At 38.8% G+C, this 14,263-nt stretch overlaps 2 protein-coding genes across 7 annotated transcripts in view; one reads left to right on the top strand and one right to left on the bottom strand.

Annotated features, from left to right (window-relative positions):
* MACIR (macrophage immunometabolism regulator) overlaps positions 1-14,263 on the bottom strand; it is a 790,687-nt gene that overhangs the window by 549,466 nt on the left and 226,958 nt on the right. Inside the window, exon 4 of one of the 5 annotated variants that reach the window (XR_014838458.1) lies at positions 9,109-10,617. The exons of the other annotated variants lie outside the window; for them this stretch is intronic. The gene's annotated coding sequence lies outside the window, so the exon portion shown is untranslated. Of the gene's footprint in view, positions 1-9,108; positions 10,618-14,263 lie in introns of those variants that run through there. 5 annotated transcript variants of the gene reach the window in all.
* LOC102165335 (uncharacterized) overlaps positions 1-14,263 on the top strand; it is a 133,607-nt gene that overhangs the window by 62,187 nt on the left and 57,157 nt on the right. Inside the window, exons 7-8 of one of the 2 annotated variants that reach the window (XM_085014196.1) lie at positions 10,434-10,612; positions 10,867-11,347. In XM_085014196.1, coding sequence (XP_084870322.1) covers positions 10,434-10,612; positions 10,867-10,926 — 239 coding nt within the window. In that variant the 3' untranslated portion in view covers positions 10,927-11,347. Of the gene's footprint in view, positions 1-10,433; positions 10,613-10,866; positions 11,348-14,263 lie in introns of those variants that run through there. The other variant, XM_085014195.1, reaches the window with a different exon arrangement.

Raw genomic sequence — 14,263 nt, 5'->3', positions numbered from 1 at the left:
CTAAAGACAGTAAGAGACTTTTAGGGACAAAGGTTGTTTGATACCTGTGAATGTTTGGAGAGGTAGGAACTATAGCCAAAGGCAAAATAGAGGTGAACACCTCATATAGATAATGGTTGAGGGACTGTTTCTTAATGTTTTTCTCCCCGGGAAGGCTGTAGGTTGCTAATTCCCCACTCCACTGAAAGCAGGACAGGTGGCAGCACTTGTTATGGATAGTCAGGGAAGCCCTTGGACAGCTGGGCTAGGGAGTCCATCATTCCTTCCTCAGGCTTAATCTCCTGCATATCTCTGAGACTAACTGATTATAACACAGCTTAATTGAGAAATAATAAAAAATTAAAATATGCAAATAAAATGGAAAGTAAAAAAGGAGTAAAAAGGAAAACAAAGTTTTTTGTAAAGAAAATACTACTTTGAACACTGTATAACAATAAATTTGAAAACTAGATAAATTACATTTTCCAAAAGCATTTAAAGTGCCAAAATCAGTGTAAGAATAGAAAGAAAATTTGTGTAGACTATAACAAGATATTTATAGAGTAAACAAAGAGACCACTCACCTCTCCCCCACTTCCATTCCTACTCCATTCCCCATTCAAAAGCCCTAAGATAGGAGTTTCCCCTGTGGCTCAGTGGTATAACAAATCTGACTAGTATACATGCAGATGAGGGTTCAATCCCTGAGCTCACTCATAGGTTAAGGATCCAGCATTGTGGAACTGTGGTGTAGGTTGCAGATGAGGCTTGGATCCCATGCTGCTGTGGCTGTGCTGTAGGCCAGCCACTGCAGCTGATTCAACCTCTAGTCTGGGAACTTCCATATGCCACATGTGCAGCCCTAAAAAGAAAAAAAAAAGTCCAAGATAACAATCACTTTTATAGATGAAACTTATCCAACTTTCAAAGAACAAATAATCCCTATTCTATAGATTTTTTCCAGAAAATAGCAAAGGGTGAACCCATCTCAGCTCATTTTATAACTTCTATAAACTATAAGCTACTATAAACTTGATTCCAGAACCAGATTAGTATGAAAAATAAAATAATATTTTCATTTTACTTGATATGTAGATGCACAAATCCTAAGGGAAAAAAGAGTAGATATCTGAATCAAACTGTTTATCCAAATTACATATAATTCAACATAATCAAGGAGGATTTATTCCTAAATAAGGATGGCTGTTTAACACAATTCATCACTTTAATGGATTAAAGGGGGAAAAAAAATCACATGACTATATTGATAGAAGAAAATCATGCATTAAGTTGTATATAATATACCTACGTATACACACATATAATTCTTTAAATAGTAGGAATAGAAGTTTCTTTTCATAACTTGATAAAGGCTATCAACATTCTAACTATGAAAAGAGAAAACTATATAAAAGTATACACACAACAATAACAAAACATTTAATGGAGAAACTTTGGACACATTTCTCTCAAGATTGAGAAGAATAACGACAATTCAAAAATCTCTGCATACGTAATACAAAAAGTCCTGACTTATCCAATAAAATAAGAAGGACAAATAAAGGTATGTGTACTGGAAAGAAGAGACAAAACCATTATTATTTGAAGATTATATGATTATTACAAAATCAATCAACCAATGGTTAGAACTAATTAAAGAAAGATTGACCAAACCAAGATCTCCTTGTAAAAATTAGTAATGTTCTCCAACACCAGTAATAACCAAAAGGAAAATAAAAGGAAACTAATATATGATTAACAACAGCAACAAAGTACAAGGTAGAAAAGAATCTAACAGAGAATGCACAAGAACTTCATGAAAAAAAGAAAAAGTTTATAACTCAACCAATGAACATAAGACCTAAATAACTAGATTTATAGTATCTGTAGGTGTGGAAAAACTTTGTAAAGGTCTTAATTCTCGCAATTAATTTAAAAATTCAATAAATTTTCAAGAGAATTGTATTTTAAATGTTCGAGTAGCTTGTCAAACTTATCCTCAAATATATGTAGAAAAATAAATGTCTATAAATAGCTATATCATTTATGAGCAATGTCAAAGGAACTTATACTAGATATTAAGGTGTATTACAAATCCACAATAATAATAAATAAAAAATGTAGCACTGTCACAGAAATAGACTAGTGAGATGGGATGAATCAGAAAGTTCATAAATACACTAAAAAATCGTTAAAACTCGAAATATGATAAGGCAGTGCCACAAAACAATGGGAAAAGGACATTTTTTAAATGATTTTTATGTTTTCCATCATAATTACAGTGTTCTGTCAATTTTCTTCTGTACAGCAAGGTGACCCAGCCACATATACATGTATACATTCTTTTTTCTCACATTATGCTCCATCATAAGTGACTAGATACAGTTCCCAGTGCTATACAGCAGGATCTCAATGCTTATCCATTCCAAAGACAATAGTTTGCATCTATTAATCCAAAATTCCCAATCCATCCCATTACCACCCCCTCCTGCTAGGCAACCACAAGTCTGTTCTCCAAATCCATGATTTTCTTTTCTGTGGAAAGGTTCATTTGTGCCCTATATTAGATTCCACATATAAGTGATATCATATGGTATTTGTCTTTCTCTTTCTGACTCACTTCACTTAGAGTCTCTAGTTCCATCCATGTTTCTGCAAATGGCATTATTTTGTTCTTTTTTATGGCTAAATAGTATTCCACTGTGTATATATACCACACCTTCTTAATCCAATCATCTGTCGATGGACATTTAGGTTGTTTCCATGTCTTGGCTATTGTGAATAGTGCAACAATGAACATGTGGGTGCATTGTGGGGAGCCAAGGAGATGCAGGGACTTGAGGAAAGGACCTTGCCTGACGGCAAAAAAACCTGAAGGCAGGTTCCTAACCAAGGAAGAGAGCTCACCTGAGTGGTGCAAGCCAAAGGTGGGCTTCTGGTCAGGATAAAAGCCTGCCTGTATGGTGAAAAACTGGGGGCAGGCTGAAGGCTGCCTGTGCAGTACAATCCAAGGGCAGACCTTAGATTACACAGCTCTCATGTTGATGTTGATGGGGAAGAGATTTGCACCAGAGAACATGGATTATTTCCCAGGTGACCTAGTTTTTCCTGTTGTTTTACTTGCTATTCAGTTTTTCCTCAGTCTTTTCTGTTATTTGCTTATTATTCTTATTTTCCATTCTTATTTTCCTGTGGTGATTTGTGATTTAACAAAATTACAACAATAATATAAAAATTTCATCCTGATGGACTTTCCCCTATTCAAATCCAATTTAATTAAAAACACAGTGTTTATCTACTAACTGGTTATACTGTAAGCTTTAGAAGTTGGAATGTACTACAGACTTAGATAAAGTTAGACATATATTATTCATGGTCCAAGAAACCTAGCTATGAGAGTTGTCCTTGATTTTAGAAACTTTTAAGTGATAGCTAACTCAAATTGATCTTCTCATACTGTTCTCCTCCCATGGCGCTTTGAAGATAAGCACTAATCTAAAAACAAAACTTGTGAATGCCAAATCCTTATGTCTGTAGCCTTTTTATCTGTTAGCTAACCACAAGATGCTTTGTACTGTATCTTCTTATTTTCACATGATGTTTTGTACTCATGATGTTTGGTGCTTATTGATCTTAGTTTTAACATGTGACTACTGTACCATGTGGTCAGGAAGCATAATCTGGGAGTTAACCTTTAGAACCTGACCTTCGGGTGTACTTTTAACATTGTGGTGTAATTGAAAACTGTCTATATAAACAATCATCTATGCCAATAAAATTTGAGCAGTCCAGCACTCTGAGAAAGAGACAAAGAGGCTGTCTCCGTGTGCATTCGCCAACACTGTCCATCCCCGACAGGGTGTGCATCCCTGGCTGCTGGAGCTGGACTCCAGCAGTGCATGTGTCTTTTTCAAGGGAAGTTCTGTCTGGATATACGCCCAGGAGTGGGATTGCTGGGTCATATTGTAGTTCCATATATAGTTTTCTGAGGTACTTCCATACTGTTTTCCATAGTGGTCGTACCAATTTACATTCCCACCAACAGTGCAGGAGGGTTCCCTTTTCTCCATACCCTCTCCAGCATTTGTTATTTGTGGACTTATTAATGATGGCCATTCTGACTGGTGTGAGGTGGTACCTCATAGTAGTTTGGATTTGCCTTTCTCTAATAATCAGTGATGTTGAGCATTTTTTCATGTGCCTGTTGGCCATCTGTATAGCTTCTTTTAATATATCATTTTTACTTTTTTTTTTGTCTTTTTAGGTCACACCTGTGGCATATTGAGGTTCCCAGGCTAAGAGCCAAATTGGAGCTGTAGCTGCTGGCCTATGCCACAGTTCACAGCAACACCAGATCCTTAACCCACTGAGTGAGGACAGAGGTCAAACTTGCATCCTCATGGATATTAGATTCATTTCCATTGAGCCACGATGGGAACACCCTAATATGTCATTTTTATACAGAACTATAATTTGGATGGATTCATACCATTATATATTATGCCTTATACTTTATACCAAGGTTGACTTCAGATATACTTATGACCTCAATTTTGTTTTCTTTTTATGGCTGTACCTGTGGCATATGGAAGTTTCCAGGACAGGGGTGGAATCAGAGCTGCAGCTGAGCTCCTACACCACAGCCATAGCTACACTGGATCTAAGCCACATATGTGACCCATATAGCAGCTTGTGGCAACGCCAGATCCTCAACTCACCGAGAAAGGTCAAGGATCAAACTCGCATCTTCACAGAGACAACATCAGGCCCTAAATCCACTGAGCCACAGTGAGAACTTCAGTGACCTCAATTTTTGATTCAAGAGTATAATGTCAATAAAAGAAATTATTGGAGAGTAACTATTAGTCATCAGAGAAACACAAATTAATTACAAGATGACACCTTAGATCCACCAGATTAGAACAAAATTAGAAATCAGATTATAGCTAGTTTAGAGGGTATGGCTCAGTGGCAGAGCATTTGGTTGCATATTATAGACAGCTTTGAGAAATGATAATCTTCATGTACTCCCGTTGGGCTACAGACATTTCAGAGAGCATTGGCAACAACCAGTGAAGTGCGGGTAGAGCCTTGTCCTACCAATTGCACTTCTGAGCATCTAAGCCCAAAAAAACTGCTGTGAAAACACGTGCAACAATGTTCATTGCAGTGTTATCTGTGGCAGGTAGTAGTTAGAGGCAGTCTGGATGACCATCATTACAGGAATGAGTAAGTAGACAATATGGATGCATACTCTAGGCTTCCATGCTTTCTTTGAAACAATGTACATTTAACCAGCACCATGGATAGATCCTTAAAAACCATGGTTTTGAATTTGAGGAAGGAAAAAAAAAAAAAAAAGACAGTAAGAGAATGAAGTGTTAGTAAACTACCATTTATGTAAAATAAAAAGATGAACAAAAGAGAGTGCTCACAGTCCTATATCGAACAGGTTCTCTGAGTCCCTATTGTGGGGAGCAGAATGTTTGAGGATAATCAGGAATGGAAGGAAAAAATAATGTAAAATAAAAAACAGAAGAGGGCTGCACTCTAAAGACAATTGTATGCAATGACCCAAGTGTAAAAATGGGCTCTGCTGTCTGGACCTGAGTTCAAGAACAGCAGATGAAAGACTGCTTAGCTCCACCCAAGTTCTAAAATTTACGGGTGGTAGCAGTGAAGGAAGGCAGAACCAAAAACAAATCAGGATTACTGAGAGGCAGTGAATCTATTAGAAGCATATACATGACCAATAAACTAAAAAGAGGAGGGGAAAGGGAAAGAAATAATAGGAATAATTCAATTTTTATGCACTGTTTTAATGCTTGATTTTGTTAGCAAGCCTATAAATTGGTGAAAGTAAAATCCTATTAGTGATTTTAACAAAGTTTCAAATACATGGGAGTGAAACTGTACAGAGATATATAGCAATCAGAAAGACATCAGCAAGACTTTTAAGAAGTTTATGCAAAGAGGGAGTTCCCGTCGTGGCTCAGTGGTTAACGAATCTGACTAGGAACTATGAGGTTGTGGGTTGGATCCCTGGCCTTGCTCAGTGGGTTAAGGTTCCGGCGTTGCTGTGAGCTGTGGTGTAGGTGGCAGACGCAGCTCGGATCCTGCGTTGCTGTGGCTCTGGCGTAGGCTGGCAGCTACAGCTCTGATTAGACTCCTAGCCTGGGAAGCTCCACATGCCGCAGGAAACAGCCCTAGAAAAGGCAAAAAGACAAAAAAAAAAAAAAAAAGTTATGCAAAGAGATACAAGAGTCAAGTGGAAACACAGATTTGTAAACAAAACTTTTTATAGATACCTAGTAAATACATATTTCAAGACCTCTGCGTGTTACATGAATTTAACAAAAGGCTCTTTTTTTTTTTCACAATTATTGCTTTCTTCAGATAAGCTGGTGACTTCCTCTCCCAAAGAGAACCTCCAAAATCTTGTTTCTTATATATTTCTATATATTCCAGAAATACTTTCACCAATTTATAGGCTTGATAGATTTAGATACTCTATATATTTCTATATATTCCAGAAATACTTTCACCAATTTATAGGCTTGATAGATTTAGATACAGAAGCATCAGATCACTTTTCCCAAACACTTAAATCTTAAATCTAACTGTATATCAGCCTCAACCCAGAAACTCTTAAATACAGAATTCATGGTGGTGGCCTGTGCATGTGTAATTTTAATCAAGTTTCCCCGGTGGTCTTTCATAGCCAGCCCAGCATCAGTACACAGCCCAGCATTTTAGAGGCAAAAGTCTATCTTGTTATCTTCCAGTGCAGGAGTTATCATATCTCTCCAGACTAGCATTATGAAGAGGATGTGGGATTCCCCTGTGGTGCAGTAGGTTAAGGACCCAGCATTGTCAGTGCAGTGGCTCAGGTCGCTGCTGTGGCACAGGTTCAGTCCCTGGCTGGGGACATTCCACATGCCACAGGTGTGGCCACAAAAAATAAAAATTAAAAAACTAAAAAAATAAATAAAAGGTCAAGTTTTTCATAATTCTATTGAAATTATAATTCTATTCAAAAATACTAATCACACACACACTTAGACAAATTACCACAATTTTGCTGATGGTAATACCAAAATAGGAGATTTAAGAAAGCATTCAATATCATACTGGGAATGACAAGAGCTCCATGTGAATTTTTATTTAATTCAGTCCCTCATACTTTCTAGTTTGGCTTTTATAGGGTTTGGTTACTCAAAGAATCAAATAGAACATTTAATCACCAAGGAAAAGTGATGAAAAGAAAAGAAAGGAAAACAATGAAGCTTAATCAACCTGCAAGTCCTTTGGATCTGTTAGGACTCCTTTGTTGCCCTAAGAGCAGGCTTTACTAAAAATAAGCACAGAAGTGCCTGTGGAGTCTGGGACCTCAAAGCTGAATGCAGTGCCAGCCCACTGCGCACCAGCCCTGGGGGACAGCACTTGTCTGGCACATTGCTTTTCCACGCCTGCGAGGGTGGTGGAGTTTGTCTGACAGCAGAGGTGTGACTGTGACACAGTTTAAGATTGGTGGCATAATAAGAAGACAGTGATCCAAGGGGAAAGTGTGAATTAGAAAAAGAAATCATTTTTCTCTCTCCTGTAGCTGTAAATAACTTTACCCACAAATCCTTACTTCCAAAACTATAGGCCAAAGTGCTAGGGAAGAAGAGCTTGCTGGAAAGCTTTTCTTTTTAAGGATATCATCAATAAAGAGCTGTATCTGCTAAAGACATGGGTTTTTCAAAGATTTTACCTCATGAAACAAACAGTTCTCTTAATGCTTTCACCTCAGGCCATTCGTCTTCCCATATCCTTCCTCCCACTCGTTCCCAAAAGCAAGGGAAACTTCTGGGGTGTTCCATAAGAAGAAGGCAATGATTATGTGTTTCATTTCTCCAGGGTGGGGAAATACTTAGAGAAAGGGGGGAAGAGTTGGAGAGACTAATGATTTTGAGGGTTTTTGGATTTTGTTTATTTTTTTTAGGGACACACCCATAACATATGGAAGTTTCCAGGCTATGGGTCAAATCAGAGTTATAGCTGCCAGCCTACACCATACAACCACAGCAATGCCAGATCCAAGCTCCATCTGCAACCTATATACCACAGCTCACGGCAATGCCGAATCCTTAACCTACTGTGCGAGGTCAGGGATAAAACCTATGTCCTCATGGATGTCAGTCAGATTTGTTTCTGCTGCGCCATGACAGGAACTCTTGATTTTGTTGTTGCAAAATATTTTGGATGAAAATGAAAGCATTACAGGGGAAACTAAATCAGAGCCAAGGAAAAAAAGAAGTGTGGTTGGTGACAAAGGCTCTATGCTCATAAGCAGAGCCGCCCAGCAACTGAGAGTTACCTGAGGACTTGCCACTTAAACTGTGGTCTAATATCACCTGAGAGCTCCTTACAAATACATAATCCCAGGCATCATCTCAGACCTACTGAATGAGGATTTGCGCTTTAATAACTCCTGGGTAATTCACATCTACATTTAGTTTGAGAAGCACTGGGCTAGAATATTTGCGCATTTTTAGGCTCTCAGTAAATTAAGAGATAAATAGTAACAGAACCTGAAAGGTTTAATTGTTTGTAGTTAATATTTATTTCTTTTAACACACACACACACTACAATAACTATATAAAGAATCTAATATGGAGATAATACCCAAAGTCTAATGTGTCTATAAATGTCAGGTCCTCCTGGTTTCTGATAGGATGTGCAAAGAGTATAAAACCACTGCCACCCAACAGCTGTTTGGAACTCAGCAACTCCCCATGCATCAGGATCATGTCCTAACTCTGAATGTGAGAAACTTCCCTTTAATATGTTGACACCATGGTGTAGCAAGACCATCTGTATTCCTGTCCCAGAGAGTATTTTTTGGTGAACCAAGTTATGTTTATGGCCAGCTGAAACTCAAGTTTAGCTTGATCAGTATCAGAGAAACCCATATGCAGTCTTTGTAAGCAACAGGAAAATGACCTCAAGGGGCAGCCCACTGCAGCAGTACATAAATAAGTTGGCAGATGTGTCAGCTATGCATATTAGTCCAGGAGAACAGTTCTTTGGGGACTAAAGTCCAAAGACAAAGACATTTGTGGGTTGCCGGTCAATCTGGAACATTTCTTTTAATTTTTCTGGATGTGTTTTTGACAGGAGCTTAAGGGCAGTTCAATAAATTAAAATGTATTTACATGGCAATGAAGAATTATCTTGACACACAGAGTTATTTAATTACCAAGGTGCTTTGCGTGCTGCTAAAGTTAAGACTGTGTCAGCCTTTCTGGGACAAATCTTTATATTCAGGGCCATGTGGCTCGGCCAGGAATGATCCCCTGGGTTGGAGCTTGTCATTTATATAAGAGAAGTCTCCTCCCTGACCCCCATTTCCATAGACAGCTCTAAACAGATCAGTAATCTCAATGTCAGACATCATGATGAAGTCAGTGCTGCCAAGGCCAAATGTCCCCCTTCAGGGATCTGGCCTCAGTCTCAGAGGAATTGTAAATGAAGTCATACCCCATTTGCAGTCTTCAAAGCATGTCAGGGTTGCTGTCTGTCTGAGTGACATTCAGAGAATTTTCTTGAGGCATCAAGAGGTAGGCATATGATGAAAGTCTGTGTTCATGCTGGCAGTATCAAAGTTTAGTTGGTAAACAGTGACCTCGTGTTATCAGGGATAGTGACAATTTTCCCAAGCCGTACACTGTATCATTTCTATAGGAAAGGGGGCACCACCAAAGTCTAGGCCCCAGGAAAATCCAGACACTCTAAGAAAGAGAGGACACATGCCTGGAATCTCAGGGTCAAATCCTTAGCACTAAGTTGGATGGGGGGGGGGGGAAGAAAAACATTTGTGCCTCAACTCTCTTAGAATTTATGTATACTTCAAGGTCAAAGATTCTTAGTTGATTTTGATCAGAGACAATATTCGTGTCTTATATTAAGAGTGGTTTAGAACCTCCCTTTAGCTATCACAGGTCAAGCTAATTATCTTGAATGAAAGTGACACAGAAGAGAGAAATATCACCTTTCTTCCTTCTTTGGATGTAAAACAAAATATGTTAAAGATTTAGCTTGGTGTTATTACAGATAAAATGAGCATACTTGAGTTATCCATGATCAGAACCAACTAGGCCATGTGGCTGAATAGAAAGAGTTCTAACTCAGAAGTCAGGACACCTGGGTCTCACATCTGATTCAACCCTTTATGAGCTATGAGTACTCAGTGAAGTCACGTTACCTCCCCCGTTTTCACTTTCCTCTTCAACATGAGGGGTTGAATTACTAAAGAACTCTGATTCATTCCAGTTGCAGAATTCTATTTCATTCATTCCATTTATGGTAACTATAACCTCTTTTTCAGCCCTTTCTTCTGAAAAGCAACAATTCTTCCAGTTGATTGTAAGATTTTCAGCCACTAACTATGTCAAATTCATTTCTCTAGGTCCAGACATCTTGACTCTGGTGGTGGGATCTGACATCAGCCGCTGTCCCAATACCCCTTGGCCTACCTGCCGTGGCTACTTACATAAGAGGACTCACTCCGGGTTCATCAAGGGTTGGAGGAAGCGGTGGTTTGTGCTGAAGCATGACAGCTGCCTCCACTATTACAGACATAAGAAGGTAAACTAAGGGGAAAGGAAAGGGCTGGAGTGGGTAAGAACAATAAACCTTGGGAGATGCAGCAAGTCCGTTACCAAAGTATTGTCTTTATAAGGTACCATGTATGTTGTAGGATTCTAGAAACAGTTTTCTTTCCTATGACTTTTAAAGAACTCTTCCTTCTTCAGAGGTTCAGAGAATTGTAATTTATTTTCTCTGCTGCTGCATAAATCAATGCTGACATAAGTTTCTATCTCATTTACTCTTATTTTCAGATCCTCTGTGAAAACTTCCTTACCAAAGCCAAGGAAATAAGAACCAAGTTGTATATCTAGTACCCTAGAGAAATAATGTTGGGCTAAGGCAAAGCATAGCTAACATCTTGCCAGACCATGGGGCCTGAGCACTGTTCCCCAGGTTACAGGGATTGATGTTAGCAAGGCTTTTGAAGCAGAGCATCCCAGAAGCCACATGGAATACTTTGTTTCATTTCCCAGATTTCATTAGAGCTGTGATTTCTAAATATTGGTGAAAGTTGGAATCTTCTGGTGAATGTTCTCAAAATATGAGACCAGTCCTTCTCCTAGAAGTTTCTTATCAAGTCTGGGATGGGGCCTGGGCCTATGCACCTAGAGAAAGCACTCCAGGTGATTCTTGTGTGCAGTTCAGACAATCAATCTGAAGGCTATGTCTTGTCAGCAGAAGTACTTTCTTAGTCCAATACAATACAGTATTTAGTTTTTTTAAAAAAAAAAATCATATTCAAACACCGTAAATATCAGATTTTACATAGAAATCCCAATTTCAAACTTCTCATGAAAAATCCTCTAGCAGCAGTTGGTAGGAGCTGAGTCATGACTCCTTCCTTTAGGAAGCATAAGAGCTGTCCAGTTCAAAACAAAGTCCACTACCTCCTGTGTCCTCTGCCTGTTGGCTTCTCTCCAAACTGCCTGTGACCCATCTCTAATAAGTGTGGAAAACAAGAATTTGGGTTATTTACCTTATTCATGACACAATCTTATTTGTCTTATCTTTATTTTATATTGCCCTGGTTTCTGAATTTTAAGCTTTTTTATGTATGTATTTTATATTTTTAATATATATATATCAATAAACAAATATATTTTTTAAATGAGGAGTAATTTTGCATATTGACTCATTGTGAAGACTCCGTATTCCTAGACTGTGAATTACATTTGTGACATAGACCAGGAGGTGCCTGCCTTTCATAGCAATGTAAGCCATACAGCTACTCTGAAAAAACTTTGTCTCCCTCCAGTGCAGGAAAATAGGATTCTCTGTAATCAGGATGAGAAATGATGGTCTATCCTTGTTTTCTGTATTTGAGTAATAAAGTGGAACAGACAAAAAGGTTCCAACCTGGGTATGCTTCAGAAACCCCTGAAGAGTTTTCCAAAGTACACATCCCCCTGAGTAGGGTCCTAGAAACTGTATGTTCTCTTGCGAGTTTTCAAGGTAATTCTGGAAGAACTGATTTGTAACCTAGATGAGTCCTGAAGCAAAGATTATTCTTACCTCAGTCAGAAGACAAAAATAAAGACAATAAGGCAAGCTTACCAAATTTTCTTTCATGGAATAGACAGTTCTTTACCCTGAAATTGTGTCCTTCCTACCTCTCAGTGATTTTTTTTATCCTCTTGTGAAAGAGTGACAGTAGTGGTTACTAGTTTTTCTTTAATGGCCTTCCTCAGCAAAACAAACATATAAAGAAACCTTATGTTGAGCATCCCAAATTTTAAAATTCCTGGTTCTTGAAATTCAGAATATTTCCTGAAGGAGTGTCTTTAAGTGTGGGCTTGCCAGGGGGCAATCATGGAAGTGGTGCTGCCTCCAGATGTTGTATTTGGCTTGCACGACGTTTTCATAAATTTTAAAATGAAATGCATTCAGGTGAAGCACGTGCTGTCCAATCTGCCATAACCCCTACTATTCCTTATTTCCTTATACTGAAGCCAGTCATTTAAATAACTCAGGAGGCCCTGTAGGGACTTCAGTGTATGAATCTGGGGGTAGAATTTAGGTGAAAATTTTGAAATGTGGTAGTAGAGTGATTAAAATTAAAGTGGATTAAAAAAAAAACTGTTTCTAGTCCTCTTGGAAAAGAAATGTGTATTTTTAGTAAGTATGGACACAGCTAAGAAAAAACCATCCTGAGTGACTGCAGTTGGTGAGCACCACTGCCACAACAGGTTTTACATGGAGACAGTAGAATATAAAAATACAGCTTTGTTTATAAAGAGCCAAAATCTGATCCCTTGTAGTACTACAAATTCCAGAATATTAGTTTTGATCTTTAGAAGAGATAGCAATGACAGAGGGTCATAATAAAAACAATAAATTAGGAGTTCCCGTCGTGGCGCAGTGGTTAACGAATCTGACTAGGAACCATGAGGTTGCGGGTTCGGTCCCTGCCGTTGCTCAGTGGGTTAACGATCCGGCGTTGCCGTTAGCTGTGGTGTAGGTTGCAGACGCAGCTTGGATCCCGCGTTGCTGTGGCTCTGGCATAGGCTGGTGGCTACAGCTCCGATTAGACCCCTAGCCTGGGAACCTCCACATGCCGAGGGAGCGGCCCAAAGAAATCGCAAAAAAAAAAAGACAAAAAAAAAAAAAAAAAGAAGAATAAATTAGCCAAAAATGAACTCAGTTATACAGTACTCACTTATAAAACAAATACTTACTGAGTGCTTTTTATGAGCCAGGCATTATACTAAGCACTGGGAATCAAAACAAAAACAAAAACAAACCAGACATGGTATCTGCCTCTTTATACTTATAATTCCATAGAAGAGACTGATGTTAAGAAATAGATTCACAAATAAATATGCAATTGTGATTGGCACTATAAGTAAAATTATGGGGTGGGAAAAGAGAATTGTAGCAATCTGGATCCTACTCAAGAGATACAATCACACAGCAATATAAACAAGTTATGTTTAATGTAACTATTAAATTATGATAAAAGATGGAGTTCTCATTGAGGCTCAGCAGAAACGAAGCTGACTAGCATCCATGAGGACGCAGGTTCAATCCCTGACCTCACTCAGTGAGTTAAGGATCTGGCATTGCTGTGAGCTGCGGGGTAGGTCACAAACGTGGCTTGGATCTGGCATTGCTGTGGTGCAGACCAGAGGCTACAGCTCCAATTCAACCCCTAGCCTGAGAACCTCCATATGCTGTGGGTGCAGCCCTAAAAGAGAAAAAAACAAAACAAAAAAATACATTATGATAAAAGAATAACTATAACTCTATATGCTCCTAAGGGAGAGTATCCAAGGAAGACAAACTTAGGAGGATCCCTCTCCAAGGCTGGGGATTCCTATCTCTTTAGGAAACGTAGTTGAATCCACTAGATGTCAGAGCAGCTCACTGGTTTGCTGGCCCAGAGCTATTATGCAGTCAGAGGGCAAAGAGGAAGCAACCTTTTGGAGCACAGATGGAACAGGTAAATTGAAGATGGTAGCTGGTGCATGACTGGGGTGCATGCCATTGTGGCAGGAAGCCTGAAGTATGAGGTAACCCCGTTGAAGAGACTGTCTGGAGGGTGGTGATGTCGGGAAGATTGAAAGAGACAAAGCTATAGGAGAGGGGAAGTAAGTAGAGGGAATCAGGGCACCAGAGTGGGAAGAACACCTGGGGCATAGGACATCCATT

The sequence above is a fragment of the Sus scrofa genome, chromosome 2 (genome assembly GCF_054392235.1).
Source record: "Sus scrofa isolate SSC_HxYL_T2T_F1_AM1 chromosome 2, Sscrofa_HxYL_maternal_Yorkshire_Landrace_v2.0, whole genome shotgun sequence".
In the NCBI taxonomy this organism is placed as follows: domain Eukaryota; kingdom Metazoa; phylum Chordata; class Mammalia; order Artiodactyla; family Suidae; genus Sus; species Sus scrofa.
The sequence above is the reverse complement of the archived record's forward strand: the minus strand, read 5'-3'. Positions and strand labels throughout refer to the sequence as shown.